The following is a 23,892-nucleotide window of genomic DNA, read 5'->3' on the forward strand; positions in this document are numbered from 1 at the left end:
GTTTTATCTGCGTTATCCATTATGTGCTTTCTTTCTTTCTCTTTTTTTGTTTGTTTTGTTTTGCCCTGCCCCGTGTTTACTTTCTTTTTAAACTCCTGTCCCCATTACCCATCTGCTTCTATTCTCATGTCTGTGATGCTCTGTAAACTATGTCACCTTGGCTTACCTTAATCCTCTGCTGCTATTCTTAGAATTACTTTCCAGCTGCAATATATATATATATATATATATATTTAATCATGCAAACTCTCTACTTAAGCATGATTCTTTTGATCAGTGTTGGGACAGTAGAAAGGCTGTTCTGTTTTTTAGCAAGTACTCTCAATTTGTGCACTTAAATAAAAAATAAATTTAAAAAAAATAAGAAATCAAATTGTAAACAAATCATAAAGCCGCAATAAAAGAAATGCACAAACACATAACGTGCATAATGTTTAAAGAAGTCAGTGACGCTTCAGAAATTAGGATAGAAATTAAAACCACTCATGAGGAGGAATAGTCGATCCTGTCTGAGGATGGGATTAAAAAATGTATTATAATTTTGGAAAACGAGATTGAAGATTCCCAGCATTAACTTTAAAGTACCGTTTCCACATGTGAGCGACCCTAGTCTATTATGCTGCAAAGGTTGAGCTATCTGGCTGTACCTTTAAAGGTTCTAATTTTTGGGGGGGCTTTTAGACGTTATTGTGTTAGGACAGTGGAGAGGAGACAGAACAGGGAAGGCACAGAGTAAATGGCCTCGGGGCAGATTTAAACCCAAGCCTTACGTCATATGGGTCACCTGCTCAACTCAGTGAGCTAAACGGACACCCTAAAGGCACTACTTAACATTAAAGGATAACAAGTTCTTGCAGAAATGTGTTTTCAGACTCTTTTAACCTTTACTTAACCAGCAAGTGAAAGTCTTGAGATCAAGAATCTCTTTTGGGTTACCGAGTCCGGTAACCAAACAAATTCTAAATCACGTCGTGCTGTGAAGCAGCATTTCCAAAACCGAGCCACGTGTTATGACAGGCCTAAGGTGCTCGTTGTACAGCATTAACCTAGTCTTAGCCTTGTTGTAAGTCAGGTAATGTAAAATCTCTCTATTTACTTTCAATAATATGTGCTCACTGATGAATACAGACTTTCAAAGAATTGGGAAACAATCCACTGAGACATGCATGCCAAACCTGACTATAAAGTAAAATGCACACAGTTAATACCATTATCTAGTCTAGTGATCTTTGATTTCAGCACATTTTGGTTGTTTCAGTACTTGCATGGCTTATTCTATGTAACATAAAATCACATAAAATCCAAAGTCTGGCTCTTATTTTGCTCACCATAATATAATTAATTGTTTTAGTCCATCACGGGGTTTGGAAAAAATAGGTTTTAAACCAAATCTTGTTATGTTTTTTCCAGTTTTTGCAGGGCCTGTCTTGTTTTTAGATACGTGGAGGCTGTAACAATCTATTAGCGACAGCTTTACCACTGTCCAGAAACCTGTTTTCTGTATGTCACTAACAGAAAATCATTTCCTGATGGTCTTGCAGCATATAAAATATTTTAGCTGACTGTACTGATGTCAGTATCAACAACTATACTGAGCACAATAGTATTTATGAATTTTAGTCTAAGAGAGCATGGTGGTAGGTCTCTGGATCCCCAAGTCAGCGTTCCAAACCTCAGTAATGGCTGCTTCTGGCTTCTAACCCTTATCTTAACTTTATAACACTAAATGTCTTGTTGTGGTTTTACAGTTTCCATCATTTACAAAAATATCCATCCATCCATCCATCCATCCATCTATCTTCTGCTTATCAAATTGAGGGCTCTGTTCAGGGTGAATCCCGAACAGGTCGCCAGCCTCTCGCAGGGAAAATGACTAACACCGAGACTTGAAACACTCAAGTCAATGACAGAGGGGTAGCAACACAAAAGGCAGGAGTAAATAAAAACACAAAGAAACAACAAAACCAACAATTAAAACAGAGACCATGACAACACGGGACTCAGGAGCGCCTAAATTCTTGAACTGTTTTCCAAAAATACCTAACAGTGCACAAAGGTTTGCTGACTTCTATTATGTTTTGTTTTTAAACAAGCTTTTAATAAGGAATCTTTTATGTGTTTGCATAGATAAAATAAAGAACAGGGTCAAAGTAAGTGTAAAATAACTATTACGTAGTTGAAGAAAAGTTCTGTCTTTGCTCTTTCATGGTCTTGTTTTGTCTGTTTTTTTGTTTCTAAGGTATGTTTAAAGCATTACCTAAAGCACAAAGTATCTCTGTGTATTTCCATTTCCACCCAGAAGATGTCAGTGTGTGATACACTTGGTGACAGAAAGACACTATGCAGAAGGACTGGAAAGCAGATTTCCGTGTTAAAAACCGCTGGGTAACACAGACAAAATATTTTGGATTGAAGTTTCCACTTTACAGGCCTGAAATCTGTTTCTTTGCTCCTGTTGATATTTGATGCAGGATGTATCATCTCTGGGTTTCCTTCTGGTGCACAGACAACCTTTGTTACTGTCTAAGTGTATCCTCTACCGTGAGAGGCGTCACGTTTAAGTTGTAAACAAGAGCACATCTCTGAAGGAAGTGGCCTTATGTGGGGTCAGCAGCAATCCCCATGATGCGTTTGGGCACATTTGTATTATTATTTTTTGGATACTGGGGGTTATCCCATGGCAGCAGCGCTTTAAACCACAAACACTTCAAAATAAGATAGCAGCACACAGCCAAGCTGCAAATATTAATAAGTGGTCAGTGGGCTGTGAGGGGTAGAGGGGACAACAGATCCCACAATCAGGACCATTTCCTGTCAGGAAGTGTGTGTGTGTGTGTGTGTGTGTAATCCTGTCTAGCTATCTTGTGAGGACGCACTCACCGGTCCTCACAAGTTTGAAGGCCTTTTAGAGGCTCAAAATGTGGTTTTAGTGTCAGGGTTACAATTAGGTTATGGTTAGGTATAGGGTAAGGGTTAGGGTTAGGCATTCATTTTTAATGGTTAGGGTAAGGGGCTAAGGAAACCATTATGTCAATGAAGGTCCTCACTAAGATAGCTGAACGGGGTTGTGTGTGTGTGTGTTACTAGTTTTGGAGAAATTATTTAAAAATAAATATATATGAAATGAATATAAATATTCAGAAGAAGCAGTCTTCTAATCTGTTTAAGTCCTAGTTCATATTCGGTCTGAATTTGCACCATGTAACGTTTATTCTGTTTATTAATAAATGTTACATGGTGGCAGACGATGACTTTTCCAGGCATCTGTACAGAGATTGGATTTTGACTGTCCAAAGGCTTATACAAATAGTCTGATCACGATTATGAGAAACATCATTTAAATGTGGACATACAGGAACAGCATAATGATTCCTTTATTCCAGTAATACTAGTCTGTTTACCTGCAGAGTGGTTGCTGTGTAGCAGTTTGATCGCAATCATTTCGCAACCAAATAAACTGTCGATCAAATGTTATGTTAAAAAAACAGACGTGTGCTTCCATTGGCCAGGTTGAAGAGTACCACTTAGATTTCATTTAGACCTCTAATCAGCAGGCATTTGCTCAGAGCATTTATGTTACAGATTACAGATTTTATGGACTATATTCCATCTGTGATCTGCGCTATGAGCATTTGTGATCTATTTATGCTACAGTCGCACTAATGAAAACGGTGCTTGGAGACCACAACACAACCAAAATTATTTCAACCATTAATATGTGACCCTGTCACCTTTAAAGAGTCTTTAAAGAGCACGTCTACAACAACTTGCAGTCAGCTGCTGTCTTCAGAGGGACTTTGATGTGTCAAGACTAAGATACGATGGAGTCAATCTGCTATTATTTTGTGATTGAACGAGGTTCAGTTGGTAGTTACATGCAATCTGTTTGTGATAATATTGCAAATAACTGACAGATTGGTGAAAATAGCAAATCGGTTAACGTCTACATACACAGAAATTCGATTTAAGTACTTACGTTCAGAGTCGAATCAGAACCTTAAACATCTGAAACAGAAGTTCTGAACTTCCTCCACAAACAGCGATGTAGTTGCTGCAGACTGACGATTCAACTGCAAAATGACATGCTCTGAAACCTCGTTCTCACATAGGACCAGAATACACCAGCTATGAGGCGCAGAGACGGACTCCTATTGTTTTTGTGTGATCGTGTAAGCAATCTATTGTCATCAACTAAACACTGATTATTTCAACCCTTAGCCAATCTTGTTATTTTTGTTATATTCATATGTTGGGAATAAAAAAAGTCAACCAGTCTGTCTAAAATTAGTGCAGGCAAACCAAGGGGTCAACAAAGGGGACAGGTTGTGTCCCACCAGGAAACCTGTGTAATTGATTTGAGCTAAAAAGTGGTCGCCCAGAGGCAACCGGTTTATTGTTACTTGCAAAAAACATTGAGGGTTTTACCATCCATCACAAGAAGGTTGGTGTTTTTACTGAGGCTTTAGGGGCACAAGAACTTCTAAGAATCTTAGAACAATAGCTGTACAGGTGTGTAGCCCTGACAGTCAATCACATGCAGATCACATGCCACACCGCAGCAGATTAAAAACAACCACCATCCACTAAAAAGAAGTAAGATCTCTGTATTGCAGTAGCTCAATACTAAGAAAGTATAATTGTGTTTTAAGACAAGTTTTAGGTCATGGTTGGTCACCGTCTAACTGCAAAAAGGCAATTTATTCCATAACCTCGGGGCAGCAATTGACTGCTCTGTCCCCCCTGAGCTTCTGCTTAGGTCACATGACCCGAGAGTTCGGACAGGAGTGTAGGGGTGAAGTAAAGTAAAGTCAGAGATGACTCTAAAAAGCACAGGTAGCTAGTGAAGCGAAGCCAGAATGAAACATGATGCTCTGGCTTCGTTTGATTTTTAACTATGTGATTTTTAACTATGTGTTAATGTTTTTGTTCAGGTCCTGTGGTTGCACTTGGCCTGCTGTTTTTATCTGTCCTGCAGCAAACATGAGAAAAGTACACAACATGCTTTTTTTGTTTGAATTATTTGCCTCTATAGTACTTTAATTTGTTGTTTTACTGTTTATTTCAGACTCCATAGCTGACAGAAAACAGCCAGCATTTTATTAAATCAGCATTGGCTCTAACAGGATGTGAGTGTTTCTGTTACTTCCTGAAGCCTGCTGGAAACCATCTGTCTTGACTCGATTTTGGTCGGCAAAGCTTCAAACCGGCCGTCTGTGATTTAGGACTTTTATTTTTGGACTGATGATGGAATATTTTACCAAGTTTCTCTCACACACGGCCCACAGTGTAAAGGCGCCTTAATGCACAAACAGTCTTGAGTCTCTTGAGACAAACAGAGAACTGAAATGTCAGAATGACAAAAAAGGTAAACAGCAGAATGAAACTCACACCGCTTGTGTCGTAGTTTCACCCTTACAATGAGTGTAACACAAACCCTGCCATCAGTTATCGTTTTGTGTCCTTTTATGGAAGGAAGTGAAGTTGAACACCTGTATCTCTGAGTCTGTTTGCATCACTGCCGCTACTGTTACAAAGATTAAAGTACCTAATACAGACCGTTTTCTAGCAGTAAAAGCTGCGTTGCTAGTGCATGTTTGATTATTCCTCTTCCTTCTTCTTTTCTAATGCTTTATAATCTCTTTCCCCCCCATTCACTCTCTCCAGGTGAGTGCTAATGTCCTGATCTTCCTGTGCACCAACATCATTGGCATCTGTACCCACTATCCTGCCGAGGTTTCCCAGAGACAAGCCTTCCAGGAGACCAGAGGATACATTCAGGCCCGGCTTCATCTGCAGAGGGAGAATCAACAACAGGTAAACCTGCACACACAATTCTATCTCCCAGCACTTATTTGCAACAGAACACAAAGAGTCTCTCTGCAGTGTCAGTGTTTAATGACTAGAAATGAACATAAATGTTCTATCTTTTTGATCTTGATGTTGCAACATTTAGCGAGACTCCTAATTCATGGTGGTTGCTTTCTCCAAGACGCTGGAAACACCTTTCACTCGTTTTTATTGTCAGGAGTTTATCTACATTCTATATAACACCCTCATTTTACTTGGAACAGTATCACTTACACAAGCACGTCCTCCAAGAAAAAGAACATCAGATGTACACGAGTACATTTATGAGTACATATACCTGCATGTGAACCTTTGCTGATTCCTGGTTTGGCTGTTGATGAGCTCTTTTGGTGTGGAGGAGGGCTCGTCACCAACACCACCATACTCAAACAGTTTCATCATTGAAAGCAGTGATGTTTTGACTCTTTCTGAAAGCGTACAGCCTGCACAGTCCATTTATTTCTTCTTTTTGTAAAGATGTATGTCAGTTAAAGTGAACTATATGTGGTTCAGTATGAAGCAGCAACAAAAACTAGAGATTGACACAAAAGTTGTTTGAAACAGTTGTTATGTTTAAATAAATAAATGGCTTTAAATTCACTCATAGCATGAATAACATTTGAGCGAAGAGTATGATGAGATGTAGCAGGAAGTTGAGGCCCTCTTAAGCCAGCCAAGGCTTTATCAACAATGGAGGAGGGCTGAAGAGAGGCATAACAAGCAATAGACTATAAAGGCATGACAGCGGTACATTCTAGTGGCTGTTTTATTCTAAACCCAAGAATTAGCACCATCTCACAGCACAGTGTCCATAAAATGAAGCAACAGGCATATGAGATCAGCATCAATAGACCAACCCAGAAAACAGGGTATCAATAAATACACGCTCAGTGCTGACATCCATTTCCTGTGTGGTGCTCCGACAGAATCCTGGGTCCTACAAAAGACATCTTTATATAAAACTATATAAAGAAATTTATGTATATCTGTCTAAGGCTAATCAAATGATTCACTTCTAACTTGGGAAAAATTTCACTAGCAAAACTCAATGCAAATCTGTCCATTAATCTTTGTGTTCTCCTGCCAACAGACAAACTGAATTAATGAAATAAGTAACTTCCTCAAACAAATGTAGTTTTTAGCTCATGCTACTGAATCCAGAGGACTAAAAAGCATATTTTTGTCTCTCAAATGGATAGGATAAGTATTTTCAGCTGCTGACAGGATGTTCCTCCGTGAACGATGGAAAGAAAAATGCCGACATGTTCATGATAATGAAAGGAAAGGGCACCCTTTTATTTTTGATAGTTTAAGGATAACATCTGGGGCGCAGAAAAGTGCAGCATATCAGGCTCTGGATGCACTGACAACACTTGTTAGACAAATCAGAAAAAACACGTCCTGTCTGCCTAAATCTGGACTTCTACCACAGCACAAACACACAGAGCTACTCACTCTAAGATATGAGTTCTAAATGTCTCTGTAAATAATGGGATAATAAGAACACAGGCACAAACACATATATAGAAATGTAACCACAAAATTGTGACTGACAAGATCTGCATTTCCTTGTTTATTTTTTGCGATTTCCAGGAACGTCTGTTGCTTTCAGTGTTGCCGAGGCATGTTGCCATGGAGATGAAGGCTGACATCAATGCCAAGAAGGAAGACATGATGTTTCATAAGATCTATATCCAGAAACACGACAATGTCAGGTCAGCCGGGCGTGTGGCCTCAACGCCTAACGTAACATTTAACCCATGAATTCAGATTTTAGCTACTAAATCGTCTTTCTTTTCTATAATTGTTGTAAGAGAGGTCATATCATGATACACTGAAAAACATGTGACATTGTAAAGCATTAAAAAGCCTGTTAGGATTTTGTTAATCCCATAAAATGAAGAGAAAATAAACAAAATCATACCATAAATTCATCCTAAGAATGGCTAACTCACATTGGTGCACACATAAACACAAAAACACACACATGTTTGAGCGCGCTCACAGAGTCAGAAGACGGTAGAGTGGTTTGGCAGAGTGGAGGCTAATTAACACTAGTGAGGGAATACTTAATCACCAGCAGCCAAGATAAGATAATCCCCAAAGATGGAAAGCTTCAGCACACATTCAATTACAGCACTGAGCAAACACGGTGCACTCGGTCCCTCACACACACACGCACACACGCACACACACATGCTTTAAGGTCAAACACCCTTCCTCTCTCAAGGTCATCTGCCCTGATAGTAACATAATGCGATAGTATATCGCTGAGGTGTAGCTAAATCAAACTGAATCAGCTTCGTAGGTTTTTATCTCTCATGATCGAGGATTAACTGTGTTTTGTTTTTGCTCCTCTTCATCTCGTCCTCAGTATTCTGTTTGCAGACATCGAGGGTTTCACCAGCCTGGCATCTCAGTGCACGGCTCAGGAGCTGGTCATGACACTAAACGAGCTCTTTGCCCGTTTTGACAAACTGGCGTCGGTAAGCAGTCTTCCATTACTTGTGTCTGTTTCTAAAAGGGATAGTTTGGCAGTTTAAGGGGTTGTTTTAGAGTGTTGATAGTGGATTTTTTTTTTTTATCCTTTGCTGTTTCTTGTGTTTCTTTGTTTTAAGTTTAAAAGCAGGTGAGAAGTATGAAGTGCTTCCTGTATGGATGTGTGTTTTTATTTATATTTTTATCTTGTCCTGTTGTCTTTTCTTCCTCAGGAGAATCATTGTCTCCGTATTAAAATTCTGGGTGATTGTTACTACTGCGTGTCCGGGCTGCCTGAACCCCGGGCTGACCACGCCCACTGCTGCGTGGAGATGGGTGTTGACATGATAGAGGCCATCTCGTGAGTAAAAACGGTGTATACATGCACCTGTATGTGGTGTTTGTTTCTGCGTTGTTTACAGTGTTTTGCATATTCCTCCCACTGCTGATGAGACACTCGTGTGTGTCTGTGTGTGTGTGTTTCTGTTTTCCAGGCTGGTGCGTGAGGTGACAGGGGTCAACGTTAACATGCGCGTCGGCATTCACAGTGGCCGTGTGCACTGCGGCGTGCTGGGACTCAGGAAGTGGCAGTTTGATGTGTGGTCCAATGATGTCACGCTGGCCAATCACATGGAGGCGGGAGGCAAAGCAGGGTGAGAGCGAGAGAAGCGTTTACAGTTTGTAAAAACTATCACAGTGTTTTAAGAACTCCAAATGCACGGCCACTTACTGCGATCATTTTTTTGCCCTTTGTTTTGATGTTTTTAAATTGCTACTGCTTCAAAAATAATTTGTTGCTGTCTGGAATTCATATTTTTCCGTGGTGGTACAGTTCGTACTGATGTCGGAGGTTGTTAAAAGCTCTCCTGTTATGAAAATATCATATTTGAACTTCAAGAAGTACAAGTGATAAGGCCATTTTGAGACTTGACTTGAAAAGCTTTCTGCGCTCTTGAACGTTGTTTTGCAACAAATTAAAAGAAATTGTTTCATTCATTTCTAACATGTTCCTGACTTATGTTCAGCAGCAGTTCTGGAGCTATTAATATATGCCTGCTGTCCCCCTGTGTATGCCTTTAATGTGAAAAACAAAAAAAAAATAAACACCCCACATAAAGCCACTTCCTGGTCTTTTCGTCCCTGCCAGGCGGATCCACATCACAAAGGCCACGTTGCAGTATCTGAATGGGGACTATGAGGTGGAGCCAGGTTTTGGAGGTGAGAGGAATGCGTATCTGAAGGAGAACAGCATTGAGACATTCCTGGTCCTTGGCTGCAGCCAAAAACGGGTCAGTACACAAACATACACACAAATATAAGAGGTGTAGGCGGGGAAATCTTCACAAATTGAGACATTGGTCAGAGTTTTCTAGCCGAACCTGAAAAAAAAAACCCCACCAGAAAGGGACCAACAAAAAGGTCGCCACACACTAAAAATATGCATAGAGATCAGATGACTGCCATGACAGTATTGCCATTAAGAAAACAGAATCAAGAACATAAATAAAATAAATAAACAAAATTCAACATCCTATTGGTTTGAGGAAAATTTGGAGGTCACTGCTTGTGACAGTTCATTTGGTATGGCTGAAGACAAGGCCCCCATCTCCTGTTAGATCTACCCTGAATATCTGTTTTATACTTATGCATTTCTTCCATCTGTATAACAAATAACACCACCTTAATTTAATATGCAAAGGTATATGGAGATTTAGACTTAAAGGTTTCTATGGAGCATCAAAAAATCACCAAGCTATGGTCCAGTCCATCTGGAGAACATGCCAGTCGCGTACGGCCAAAAAATAAATACTAAAAGAAGAGTCGTACTGTATATGTTCAAGGTTCAAGGTTCTTTATTTGTTTATTTATGTGTCAACATGACAGGGATTTCACAGAGTAACAAGAAAGTAAAGTAACGAGTAAGAAAATGAGAAAAATGAGAAAAAAAGTAATGAGTAATGTGTAATAAATGCTCATTTGGAAGACCGTATTTGGTACAAAGGAAATGATGCTCGTCCGTAACACATCTGCCAGAGTCACAGTCTGCATCTACCTGCATCTAACACCTCATCCAGCTGAGCAGGCATAAAAGAATGGTTATGCCATAGTGGGACATGTAAGGAGACACTAGGAGCCTGTCTGTGATTGCAGCGCTGGAGAATAACAGAGTAAGAGGATGCATTTTTAACAACTGAGGTCTCAAGGAGTACCCACAGGGGGATATCTTCATTGCTTGCATCACTGGATTGGTCTATGCACTTCCAATAAACAAAGGCTCCTAAATTGGCTGCCCAGTAGTAGAGTCTCAGGAAGAAGAAGCCCAAGGCCTCCCACCCTAGTGGACTTGTGTAGACTTTCAGTGTGACTTGTAGCCACAAGTAGGTAAAGTAGTAAAGTCAGTAAACTCACCATTTTAATAGGGTTCACCCTGACAGTCATAGTTAAAGGCAGCACTCTCCAACGTTCGATATTGGCTCTGAGTTTGTTAACTAATTCCATGAAAATAACTTCAAGAGTAAAAAAATCATCTGCTTGTCTAAATGGCAAGGTTTTCAGAAAGTCTGATGAAAGTTATGAATGTTAAGGGGATAATTTGACCAGATAGATTTAATAGATACAGTGTGAATACCATTCCACTGACAAACTGGGAGTTTTGTTGCTTTAGCAGGCGATCAGTCCAAAGAAAACAGGCCTGTCTTCTAAAGCCAAAAGAAGGGTTGGTGGGAGTGTGTTGCTTCAGGTGTTGCTGAAATATGAAATATAATCCAGGAAATACAGCAGCTGGAAAAACAGCAACCTCTTTGGAAAAAAAAAAAAGGAAAATCCTCCCGCTAATCCAAGAGGAACATGTAAGATGACAGGATAAAATATAGTGGGGAATTCTGGCTAAAACATTACATAACCTGTAAAACAGCTCAAATTGAGCAAAATACAATAAGAAAGGACAAAATAGCTTGATAAGATGAAACATTATACAAAAAAAGAACACAATTAAATATGACCACAGTTTGGATTTCCCCTGATATCTATAGTCTCAAAATCAAAAGGCGCAAACAAACACGTCCCTTCACCAAACGCCTACTTTCAGCTTCTCCTCTTTCCACATTGTATTCATGAGCACAGGAATACATCCGTCCACTTTCTTCCATTTATCCAACCTAAGATCATGGTGGACTGGAGGCTGTGCCAGCGGTCTTATGGCAAGAGGCAGGATACACCCACCAGTCTGTCGCAGGGCGAAAACAGAGACAGTCTACCAGTTACGCTTGCATTCACACCTACAATCAATTTAGATTTGCCAGTGAAGCTAACCTGCATCTCTGTAAATCCTATTTTGAACATGAATATTCACTTTTGCTTAAAACAATGAAGTCTTGCCAATTTAAAAAGTATTAACATATTACATTGGAAACAATGAATATGAAATAAACACAATTCCATTAATTATAAAAATGCATTTAGGCTCCTATGGTGTCCTCAGACCGTGAGAGGAAGACAGAGTACCAGGGGAGAGAACATGCAAACGATGGTTTGAAACCCAGAACCTTCTCGCTGTGAGGCGACACGGCTAATCACCGAGTCATCATACCTGTTATAAAGCATTTATTATTATAACATAAATCATCAGATAAGAGTTTTGTGTAAGAGCAGGTTACTTATCTTAACAGTAGAATGTTAATTATTTTTCCCAGTTGTGCTGGCAAAATAAAAAATGAAGTGCTTAATAAAATGATTCATTTCAAATGATTTTATATTTCTGAACTACTTTAAAGTACAAAGGTATTGAAGCACATTGGCGATATAACAGATAGTGAAGATGTAATAGTTATTGAAGGAAACAGAGCTGAAAAAGCATAATTTGTGAATGAAGTCCTCTTGAAGATCCCGAGCTGCCTCGTGGGAAAATTGAAAGCCAGAATTTAAACAAACCCTCAGTCACACGTTTTGTCGTTCTCCATGTTGTGTTGCACGAGAACAGTTGGTCAAGCCTTTGTGTTGTTCTCTCCGAGCAGAAGGAGGAGAAGGCGATGATGGCGAAGATGCAGCGGACAAGAGCCAACTCTAATGAGGGGCTGATGCCACGCTGGGTTCCCGACAGAACCTTCACCAGGACCAAAGACTCCAAAGTCTTCAGACAAATGGTGAGACTCGACATCGACGCGCTGCTTCACAGCGACAGAGCGGCGCTGCAGCTTTTCTGCCAGAACCATAATTTTGTCTGCTCTCTTTCTTCTCCAGGGGATTGATGAAACCTCCAGTAAAGACAAGTAAGCACGGACTCTGACGCACCGCTTTGCCTGATTGGGTTACCCCTGTTATCGCCTGCTCAGTCTGTGCCTCTTCTTTTTGCAGCCGTGGCGTTCAGGAAGCCATGAACCCAGAGGACGAGGTGGATGAGTTTCTGGGACGGGCCATTGACGCTCGCAGCATCGACCAGCTAAGAAAAGACCACGTTAAGAAGTTTCTACTCACCTTCCAGACTTCCAGTCTGGAGAAAAAGGTTAAAACTGTGATGCCTCATTATTGCTAAAGCTCTTTATCTTAAATATCAACCATGTGTGGAAAAGTCTACTCCTATTATTTCTGATTTCTTCTTTTTTTTGTGCAGTATTCCAAGAAGGTGGACGATCGTTTTGGAGGCTATGTTGCCTGTACTCTGCTGGTATTCTGCTTCATATCCTTCATACAGATTGTTATTTTTCCACAGTGAGTATTTTACCCATTCCCATAATGCTCTACTGCGAATGCTTATGTGTATAACCCCATCAAGGGGACCCGTTAGGCTAATTTGTAGCTATTCTTGGTTTCTGTGAGAGTACCTTTGCATGAGTCACAGCTGAAATGATTTATCTGTCCTTTTACAGATAAGATTGATTAAAAGAAAAAAAATCTCACAATCCCAATGATGTAAAACATTTTAAGTTATTAACAAAAAACAAAAACAAACATGCTGATGTTATTTATGAGATCTGATCTCGTTCGTATTTTGACTTTAACCTCCTAGGACCTGGCGTCCACATATGTGGACGTCACATTTTGGGTTGCCTAGACCAAAATACAAAATTTTGCTCTACAAGGGCCTGATATTCATGTACAAGCACATGATATTGCCACTGCTCGATCAAAAATGAAAACGAATGTCCTCATTTATGGATCTCATTTTTCTCAGAAACAAAAATCTTGTAAAAAAACTATTTGTTTTTACATTCATGAGGTCCCAATCAGCCCAAATATCAAAGAGAAATTAAATGCCATGGTTAAAGATGGCGAAATGTTGTCGGTTTCAGCATAAAGACCAAACTGTTGCAGCTAATGTAGAAATTCTAAGGCTTCATTATGAAAAAGTTTTCATAATTTCATCTTTATTTCTGAAATATCTAGCTTTTTCTCATGCCAAAGTGTTTAAGCTCTAGGGGTGCAACGATACACAAAATTCACGGTTCGGTTCGGTTCGATACTTTGGTGCCACGGTTCGATATTTTTTCGATACAAAAAAAATGTTCATGCCTTTTTAATTTGTCATTTATTAAAATTATAAATATATATTTTAACTCAAAAGTACAGTTTTTAAATTTAATGTTGCTGAAACAAAAGTAATTAAAAAAATAAATATATCTGATTGAGGAATCACTCATCTTTGAAAAAGATAGTTTATTACAGAGAAATGGCTCTTTCCAAAATAAAAGCTATACTATACCCTTCTTCTGGGCTATATTCTCAGCAGCATATTGTACCGGGTCAGGGCTGTTCGGGGTTCTGTTTGTAGTTATGTTTTGTTTATGTTGCCATAGTGACGGGTGACGCCCTCTCGCTGCGACGGTGTGTCCTTCCGGGGTCAGAGGGCGCCCTGTGTGTTGTTGTTGTTGTTGCTGTGCGGTTGCCGCGCTGAGCAGTTAGCTAGCGGCAGTGTTCTTCTGCAGATGTCAATAAACGGCTGTGCTCCCTGGCTAGCTCACGGGAAGCAAGACTAAACGACACCTCCGTCTCCTCCTCGTCTGAGCTCGCCACATTGGTGTCAGAAGTGGGATGATGGTGGCACCCCATGTTCTGACCCGAGTGACTTTTCCCCCGCCGGTCGTGACCGGCCGGTGCGCCAAAAGAAGGCACCTGGACATTTGCAGGACTTTGTGTGGGGTAATGGGATCGTCGGGGACGACTGACCCCTTAGGTGGGGACTATGTAGCGGGTCAGGGCTGTTCGGGGTTCTGTTTGTACAGTTATGTTTTGTTTATGTTGCCATAGTGACGGGTGACGCCTTCTCGCTGCGACGGTGTGTCTTTCCGGGGTCAGAGGGCGCTCTGTGTGTTGTTGTTGCTGTGCGGTTGCCACGCTGAGCAGTTAGCTAGCGGCAGTGTTCTTCTGCAGATGTCAATAAACGGCTGTGCTCCCTGGCTAGCTCACGGGAAGCAAGACCAAACGATACCTCCGTCTCCTCCTTGTCTGAGCTCGCCACAATATTAAACATATCAGGTCCCCATAAGGAGAATCATGTGCTAACGGCTGTCTAAATGACTCGGGTAAAGTTTGTAGCATGCATGCTTGTTGTTTTTGTCTGCTTCCACTTGTCTTTGCACTAGGATGATGTCGGCATAAATGTGCAGTCATATTCGTTGTGTTCCCACTAGTGCTCTCAGCGTTAATCTCGTTGAAATGACCTTAACGCCACAACACGGCAAATCTCCGTTAACGAGCTACCCCTGATCGCCCGTGTGTGGGGCTAGACGGCCAACACGTTAACGAGCTAACTGCGCTAACACACTAGTTCCCACCCATGTAATTGAGCATTGCGTGGCACATCCAACATACTGTTTTACTTTAGTCCATGACCAAAATAATTCCAAACGCCAGATCTGAATGAGGGTGGGGGAGGTTCAATTTGCCATGTTGCAAGGAGAGCTTAACTTCTGTCTCGCTAGCTTGCCCTGCGGTCTTCCTTCTGACGATGCTGTCTGTGTTGAACGCTCAGTGGATCTGCGCTCGACAGTGCAGCCTAGGCGGAGTAGTCGAACGCAGATTCACTGAGCGCTCAACACAGACAGCATCGTCAGAAGGAAAGTTGATAAAATAAATTACAAATTTTGTATTGTTCGATACATATGCGTACCGAACCGAAAGCACTGTATCGAACGGTTCAATATCGATACGAATATCGTTGCACCCCTATTAAGCTCCCAATGTGTTTTGACAATATAAACCTTCACAGTGCAACAACGTTTCCTCCTGAAATCCACTTTTATGTCCAAGTTGTGTCACCTTTGAGCCCCCTGTTGTCAGCTGATTGAGTGCAGTTTATTATACACATCACTCCTGATGTGTAACTGACTGCTGGTCTGACCTTTCCCCACTGATGCACACCGTTCCAGTAAAACGTGATTGAACGACATGTTGCACATGTTGGTGAACTGAACCTGCCCGAGGGTTGCTCCGCCCACTTTAGTGACTAATAAGAACTGATGAGGAACTCACTGGTTGTACACTTTCAGTTATCCTACCTCCTTAGAGTTACAGGCTGTCATGCTGCTGGGCTTTTCCAGATGTTCACAAATATGGATTAAAGCCCCCACGCTCATTTTAGACCAGCGGTCCCCAACCTTTTTTGCGCCATGGACCGATTTATGTCCGACAATATTTTCACGGACCGGCCTTTAAGGTGCCGCGCATAAATACAACAAAATAAAACCAGTGCCGATAGCCCCAAAAAAGAAGATTTATTCATAACACACAGGAAAACTCCCGGGGAAACAGCGTTAACGATAAAAACATTTAAAAAATAACACTAAAAACCAATAAAAACCCCGAAAACCATAAATTTCACACCCAAGCCTCAACTCTTGCGGCCCTGTACCAAGCGATTCACGGACTGGTACCGGTCTGTGGCCCAGTGGTTAGGGACCGCTGTTTTAGACCATGATTTTTTGGTATAAATATATTTAGATTGATTGGTTTTTTTAAAAAAAAACTGTTTTAAAAAATGTTGATATTGTGAAAAACCTTAAGGGTCTTTCAAGGTTCTTCCTTGAAAATGAAATGCCAAAAATAAACTGGGTAATTTTCTGAAATTTAACTGATTTAGATAATAATAATGATGATTGTAAAACAAAATCCTAAATGTCCTTTTATAATCTGTGTTCTCTATTCTTTCCCGCAGCACCCCAGTCATGCTGGGAATCTACATCAGTATCTTCATCATACTCGCCAACATCCTCTTCATCTGTGCCATATACTCTTGCATCAAGGTAGAGCAGGTCACCTGGACTCCATACCAAATGTTGCGCTCATTTTCTTTTTCTTGCCTTCACCGTGTATTTAACATGTTCATCATTTCCGCTCGCAGATTTTTCCAGCTGCGATGCAGACTGTCTCGAAGAAGATTGTCCAGTCTCGCACCAACAGCACGCTGGTCGGAGTATTCTCCATTATCCTCGTCTTTATCTCTGCCTTCGTTAATATGGTGAGATCAAAGTTATCGCTAAACAAATTAAGCGCATCTGCTAACTTTGTGCGACATTGTTTGAAGTCGTGCTGCTTCACTTTCATGCAGTTTGCCTGCGACACCACGGGTTTGGCTGAATGCGTCGCTGAGAAGCTGAACACCTCTGCGGTGACTCCCTGTCTGATCCGCAGCTTGAATGTGTCCGTCGAGGGGGGTCTAGAGATCTGCCCCAGCCGAGGCCCCTCCTGCCCCTTTCCTGAGGTGAGCAAACGGTCCACACGCTTTAAAAGGAGAGTCTCAGATTTGCGTTTGTGTTTTCCTGACACCTATCGTCGATGATGCGTGCTTGTGACGCCGCTGCCTCCTGTTTGTGTCAGTATTTCAGCTACAGCGTGCTGCTGACGCTGCTGGCCTGCTCCGTGTTCCTGCAGATCAGCAGCATAGGGAAGCTGGCCCTCATGCTGCTCATCCAGCTCACCTTCCTGCTGCTGGTGGAGTGGCCACAAGTAGCACTGTTTGACAATGCAGACCTCTTTGTCACCTCCAATGCCATGTAAGTGAAACAAGTGTGAAATTACAAGTCACCGAGAGGGTTTACTCCATTTGTACTGATAATTTAAGGGATGAAAGGGAATGGAAGATTTTTATTTTCAGTAATTTAAGGATAAATCAAAATACTTAAAATACCCTTATTTGCTCTTTCATAGATTTTGCTTCTGTTTACTCATGAATTTGAGCATGTGCAACAGTAAAATCAAGTTTGTGCATTTTATTAATATATTTGAATCTTTCTGTCTGTTTTTAGTGATTTAAATGAAACTCAGTGGTAAGTTTTTTTTTTATTATTATTGATGTTTTTGCATTTAAACCTTTGTCATTGAAATTTTTGGTCAGAACACAAACAAAAAAGTACGGTTTGTGGATTTAGCTTTTAATTCCTTCACTTCACTTCTATACATACATATTCCATTAGATTGAAATCCACAGTTTAAAACATGTTTCATTGTCTCTTTCTAAAAATCTACTTTCATTTATACCTTAGCTGCAAATATGTAGCATGAAATAAATTGATATCAAAATCAAATCCTTAGACTGCTGATGTAAATATCTCTTGCATCATCATTTTAAATGATTTATTACTACTGACTAAAAGTTGTTTTTTTTTTTTAATTTAAGGCCCAGTTTCAATGAAACTACAAACCAGTGGTAAGCCTACATTCAATGTTACTTTTAATTTTTGCATCTTGTTCAGTTACTATAATGTATTTTGCCCAATTTTAAACATCACCTTTCTTTAAATGTTATTTTCTTGTCGATCTTTTGCTTGTTTCCTTCTCTGTTTAATGTTTTTTTGTAGTCTTTCTTTAATCTCACTGCTTGTCATTCTCTCCGCAGCTCGTTTGTTGTGACCAAAGTGTCCCTGAGGGTCATGACTCCAGTGATCCTCACAGTTTTTGTCCTGGCACTGTACCTGCACGCCCAACAGGTTGAATCTACTGCACGCCTCGACTTCCTGTGGAAATTACAGGTATGGACATCAGGGTCCGCTAGAGGGCGCCACCTGACAATGTTAACCTAAAAGATCTTCCATTAATACCTCAAACATGTCCATGAGTAAAAAGTTGATAGAGCTGTTGTATGGTTAATTGAAATTAATTATTATATTATTATATCACTGTGTCTATAAGAGCTGATTTAGTTAATAAATAACCTCTATTTCCAGGCCACAGAGGAGAAGGAGGAGATGGAGGAGCTGCAAGCCTACAATCGTCGCCTCCTCCATAATATCCTACCGAAGGACGTAGCTGCTCACTTCCTGGCACGTGAGCGGCGTAACGACGAGCTGTATTACCAGTCCTGTGAGTGTGTAGCCGTCATGTTCGCCTCCATCAGCAACTTCTCCGAGTTCTACGTGGAGCTGGAGGCCAATAATGAGGGAGTAGAATGCCTCCGGCTGCTTAACGAGATCATCGCAGACTTTGACGAGGTAAACTCAGCCTGTCTCGGAAGGCCGCGTGTGATCGTCATTTGTTTCTCAGGTGCAGTCACCATCTGTGATCTCCTTACTTCTCAGATCATCAGTGAGGAGAAGTACAGGCAGCTAGAGAAGATCAAGACCATCGGTTCCACCTACATGGCAGCGTCAGGTCTGAACGACTCCACCTATGACAAAGAAGGCCGTTCCCATATTACTGCACTAGCTGACTATGCCATGAGACTGAGAGAGCAGATGAAATATATCAACGAGCATTCCTTCAACAACTTCCAGATGAAGATAGGTAAGAGGAAGTTAGAGGAGGAAACACGGTGGTTATACATTGCTGGTTTTGTTGGTGCAGTTTAACTTTTTTTTGGTTTTTGTCTTGAATTGACAGGTCTGAACATTGGGCCGGTGGTTGCGGGGGTTATTGGAGCACGGAAACCTCAATATGATATCTGGGGAAACACAGTCAATGTGGCCAGTCGTATGGATAGCACAGGTGTACCTGACTGCATACAGGTAGGTTTCTTGTAACTAATAAAATCAGCCCGGATAGGTAATTAGGGAGCAATCGAATATCACTGGGTGGATTTGATGGTAATATTTTATATCTGCACATTTATAGATTGCTGTAGAAATGTGAAATAAAAACACTTTAGAGATAAGATGTCCAGGTGTGCTTTAATACTGAAATGAAATAATATAGAAACAAAGATGAAAACAGAACAAAAACAAAAATTTAAAGCAATAAAAAACGCAGGACTGCACATAAGTAACAAATACAGGACACATGCAGGACTATTTATACACAGAGGACAAACAGGAAGTAAAAGAAACCAAAACTTCAAAGTAAAATAAGAAATAACCAAAGAAGACCAATAGAGATATGAATACAAGCACTTAGCAGAATGTAAGAGACCTACATGAACACAAAGGGAACAAAGCGTAAACGCAGAAATGAGACTGAGGGAGGCACAACGCAGGGAACAAGACTACTATGCAAACAATAGACAATAGACGAGGCTCAAACAAGAACACAAGATCACAGAACTGAAAGAGTAAAGTAACAGCAAGAGACTCGATATCATGATATTAAAGATCACAGTATACTAGAAGAATAAAGAAGTAAAAACTCACAAAACTAACATTAGTCAAATAAAAATTGGAACTCAAAGCAGCTTACTATTTGCATTTTTTTCTGAGAGAAATTTATTGAGCAGATATTGAGCTTTTTAGTTGCTGAGTGCTTCTCTAAACTCCGCAGCCTTTTGCTTACTGTGTCTCTCTTCAGTTTAGTGCTGAAGTGTTTGTGGACAGTGGATTTCCCCCCCTAAAAACTGGCAAAAGCTACTGCTAGCATTGTAAAGTTGTAAACAGTGAGATAAAATTTGTTTTAAAACTTTTATCTATTAGCGGAAGCTGAGACACTGTCTTAAATGTGAAAAACAAAACAAAACCAGAATATAATTTAAAAAAAAACCCCAAAAAACCAACAAAGCAGGCCTCAAATATCTCAGTTTCAACATTTCACGTATGATTTTTTTTTTTTTAAATATTTTTGGTAAGATTTAGTGATATGAGTGTTATTATTTACATTTTAACCAGCATCAATACGATTTAAATTAAGTTGCTTAATTCAGTTTTAAATGTAAAGATTTCTTGACTTCATTTTGTCAGCTTCATAATAAAAGTTTATCAGTGCAAAAACAAACGAAGAGTTTGAAGTGACTGCTTTTAAAATATTGCGCTCTTTTGTAAATCGTTGTGTACATCTTTTCACAGGTGACCACAGACCTCTACCAGGTGCTTGTAAGCAAAGGCTACGTGCTTGAGTGTCGTGGGGTCGTAAAGGTAAAAGGTAAAGGCGAAATGACAACCTACTTCCTGAATGATGGACCGCCCAACAGTTAGCAGCCAAGACAGCGGCAGCAGCAGCAGATGCTGGGATGACCCCCCCACTGCAAGGACACGGCACCACTGAGCGAGGACTCGCGGTGTGAGCGAGCGGCTAAGAACTAGAGACGCCACCACTTGAATCCCGAGCAAAGAGGGGAAAAAAAAGAGAAACTTTGAAGACTTCAAACAGAAAGTGTTCTAGATGAGAGGAAAATGTTCTCGTTTGACGGCCGTTTTGGATCCCGTACATGTCGAAGGACACGTGTTTTTCTCATGTCTAGCCTCTCTCTCAGGCTTCTTGAAAGATGCAAAGTCTGTTTATTTAAAACGCCTTTTAGCCTGTGTCAAAAGAAGATTAACGCTGTACATACGGCTACTTTTTTATTTTACTTTGGGTCTTTTTGTTCGTTTGTTTTCTTATTCTGTATTTTTTTTTTTTTTAATTTCACATGAATTACAAACAGGTACTCGTGTTTTATTTCTGCATTAATTATTTATTTCGATCTCGATGTTTTGTGCAAAAAGGGTCCTTTATGAAAAAGTGTGGAAACATACGGGCACAAATATCCAGTTTATTACACGTTTTTTAAGTGTGTATGTACATGCATATTTGTGTGTGTATGAATATATGTATAAACTGAGGAGGAATATATTGACCAAAGACTAAAGTATTTACTAAAAGCAAGGCAAGACGTGTGGATATGTTCTTGCTAGAGTTAGCAATGATCTCCGCCTCTGTTATTTAAGCAGAGGGCCTGAACCCTCCGTCTTTCTGCCCAAATGCTGGCCACAAAGTCTGCTCCCTCCCTTTTTTAGACTATGTACAAAACATTTATTTCGTCTGTCATTCAGGCAGCAAAGAGCATATCACGAACCCTAAATTCAAACGCTGACCTCGATTGTTAAATTAGGTTAACTTAAAACTGACTAAAGACGACTAAGGATGTTATCAGAAGGTTATACCTGAGCAGTAAAAGTAGAGCCAGCCAGGATTTGGCCCCTCTTCATCCTCACTTCATGTCCGATTGGTTCCTTAGAGCTTGAGCCGGTTTTTCGGCCGTGACAGTACACCGCCATCGACTGCTCCTTCCCTTTCAGAGAGGTATTGTTTTGGTACAGATGGAAATGAAGGAACTTAGATCCGAGACCCGTTCCAGAGCCTTCGGGGGGGAGGGGGAGAAACTTTGGATTTCAATGCATCGGTATCGCACAGCCTGATTCTTCTATGAAGAAGAAATAGATGAAGGAAATTAATATATATTGATTTTAACTGAATACTGTGCTTTGTAATCCTGAAGGGGCATAACTATTTTCACTGTGAGGTTTTTATGATACAATGAAACTGCTTTCTTGCCAAACATAACTGCTTTGAAGCATGTCTGATTGTGGTATCTGGTTTTCATTTTTGTTCGTTTTCAGCGTAGGGTATTTTGTATCACTTCTGTATCCATCATTTGTATATTCTTAATGTTGTTATTATTATGATGATTCTGATTAATTATTATGCTTAATATGATGACTCCATTCCGATGAAGAGGATCAAAGACCAGCACGCTTTCTTGTAAAATGCCAGTCGTAAAGCTCCAGCTCACTGGTACCAACTGATCAACTGCAGCCAATGAGTTCTGCTGTTCAGTCCTGATGTACAGTACAGTATTTTTAAGCTGACGATAGGTGTGATCATGTATAGTAAGTAATAACCATTAGCTGCCTTTGCAGCAGAGCCCAAGTGGTGTATGCTCACATAAGCATAGCAGTAAACACACACACATTTACAAATGAATCACTGTGCTTTTTTTGTTTTTTGCTCTTTTTTTTTTTTTGTTTGTTTTTTTAAATTCATGCCACTACTGCAGTATTGTAAATCTCAGCCAGGCTTTTCGGTGACTTCCACACACGTTAAAGTTCTCAGTGGTAACAAACAGCATCCCTCGTGTTACGCTGTTTAAAGAGGACAAGGTCGAGTTGGTAGGCCTACACATATTTTCTCTCCTATTACACCCGCCTCAGCGGAAAATGAAAGCACTGATTGCTGAGTCTGATTGCCTTAAGTTGACATAAAACAAATCACAGATTAACACTAAATGGGAAGTGTGCTTGCTTTCCCTGCCTGGACCGCTAATGTTTGGGCAGAGAGAGAGAAAGAGGGACAAGGGCTTGTCGACATTATTATTATTATTTTTTACGTTAACTTTCTCATCGTTGTAAAGGTCTTGGTTCCCCCGGGCGCAGCTTTCTGTTAATTTGTAGGATCAGCCCTGACTCAGCTCTTCCCTCACACTTAGCAGTGGCAACCAACAGTTGATCACGTTTGTACCAAAGCCAGCTCACGCAGCCTTGTGCTTTTGGTCCCTCCTGTGCAATGATACTCGGGCTCGCGTCTAGAGGACAGTAATGCAACGGAGATCACCAACTATCACATGAACTGTGACCAATGAAGAGTGATTCGTATAAAGCAAAGAGTTTATAAAATGCACTTGAGTTTATTATAAAGATGTTCATTGTATGTATTCTATTTCTATTGGCTGTCCATAGACTTGTGTTGATTGTTAACTCTTGGGATGCTTTTGGGAGGGGAGGGGAAGAGGAGAGGGAAGGAAGGTTTGTCCCCATACTACTGAAACAGTGTTTTTGCTCAGGCCTGATGAATCCTTCCGTATTTGTTTTTGTTTTATTTGTATTTTTCCCTGAGTTGGAAGAGTTGAAAAGGGGATTTTTTTTTTTTGTTGTTTTGTTTTTTGCAAAGTTTTGAAGGACGAGAAGAGTTGAGGACTATGACAAAGAGAAAAATAACATTTCCCCTTGAAGAAAAAAATAAAAAAAAAATCAATGGCTGTTTTGTGTGACTGTATTTTTGCTCCTGATGCTGAATGTGACTCAGTCATTATCTTTGCTTTATAGAAACCTCCAGTAGTCTTAGCTTCCCTAAACCTTATTCTGTCAGAGGTTTTTTCCTGTTAAAAAGGAGTTATTCCTTCCCACTGTCACCAAGTGCTTGCTCATAGGGTGCTGTCTAATTATTGGGTTTTTTTTCTCTATTATTGTAGGGTCTTTACAATATAAAGCACCTTAAGGTGACTGTTGTGATATATAATTAAAACTAAATTGACCTGAGTTCCTTTTTTGTAAGAAAAAAGGGTTTTAGATCACATTTTTTATGTAGGGAGACCTTAAATCCATCATTTTTATGTGTAGGAAACAAGCCTTCAAACCAAGGTATTCTCAAAGGTAAAGGGCAACAGCAGCAGGAAACATG

At 40.3% G+C, this 23,892-nt stretch overlaps 1 protein-coding gene across 1 annotated transcript in view; it reads left to right on the forward strand.

Annotated features, from left to right (window-relative positions):
- LOC120719039 (adenylate cyclase type 6-like) overlaps window positions 1-23,452 on the forward strand; it is a 51,306-nt gene extending 27,854 nt beyond the window's left edge. The window contains exons 4-24 of the mRNA XM_040007892.1: window positions 5,665-5,814; window positions 7,441-7,562; window positions 8,222-8,333; window positions 8,559-8,686; window positions 8,820-8,978; window positions 9,473-9,614; window positions 12,339-12,467; window positions 12,565-12,593; window positions 12,679-12,826; window positions 12,935-13,032; window positions 16,475-16,562; window positions 16,661-16,777; window positions 16,868-17,020; window positions 17,137-17,312; window positions 17,565-17,585; window positions 17,936-17,965; window positions 18,155-18,287; window positions 18,483-18,746; window positions 18,834-19,038; window positions 19,135-19,259; window positions 20,523-23,452. Of these exons, the coding sequence (XP_039863826.1) occupies window positions 5,665-5,814; window positions 7,441-7,562; window positions 8,222-8,333; window positions 8,559-8,686; window positions 8,820-8,978; window positions 9,473-9,614; window positions 12,339-12,467; window positions 12,565-12,593; window positions 12,679-12,826; window positions 12,935-13,032; window positions 16,475-16,562; window positions 16,661-16,777; window positions 16,868-17,020; window positions 17,137-17,312; window positions 17,565-17,585; window positions 17,936-17,965; window positions 18,155-18,287; window positions 18,483-18,746; window positions 18,834-19,038; window positions 19,135-19,259; window positions 20,523-20,651 (2,658 nt within the window). The 3' untranslated portion in view covers window positions 20,652-23,452. The remainder of the gene's footprint in view (window positions 1-5,664; window positions 5,815-7,440; window positions 7,563-8,221; window positions 8,334-8,558; window positions 8,687-8,819; window positions 8,979-9,472; window positions 9,615-12,338; window positions 12,468-12,564; window positions 12,594-12,678; window positions 12,827-12,934; window positions 13,033-16,474; window positions 16,563-16,660; window positions 16,778-16,867; window positions 17,021-17,136; window positions 17,313-17,564; window positions 17,586-17,935; window positions 17,966-18,154; window positions 18,288-18,482; window positions 18,747-18,833; window positions 19,039-19,134; window positions 19,260-20,522) is intronic.
- Window positions 23,453-23,892: the final 440 nt, after the last annotated feature.

Source organism: Simochromis diagramma, unplaced genomic scaffold (genome assembly GCF_900408965.1).
Source record: "Simochromis diagramma unplaced genomic scaffold, fSimDia1.1 OVJJ01000545.1, whole genome shotgun sequence".
NCBI classification, from domain to species: domain Eukaryota; kingdom Metazoa; phylum Chordata; class Actinopteri; order Cichliformes; family Cichlidae; genus Simochromis; species Simochromis diagramma.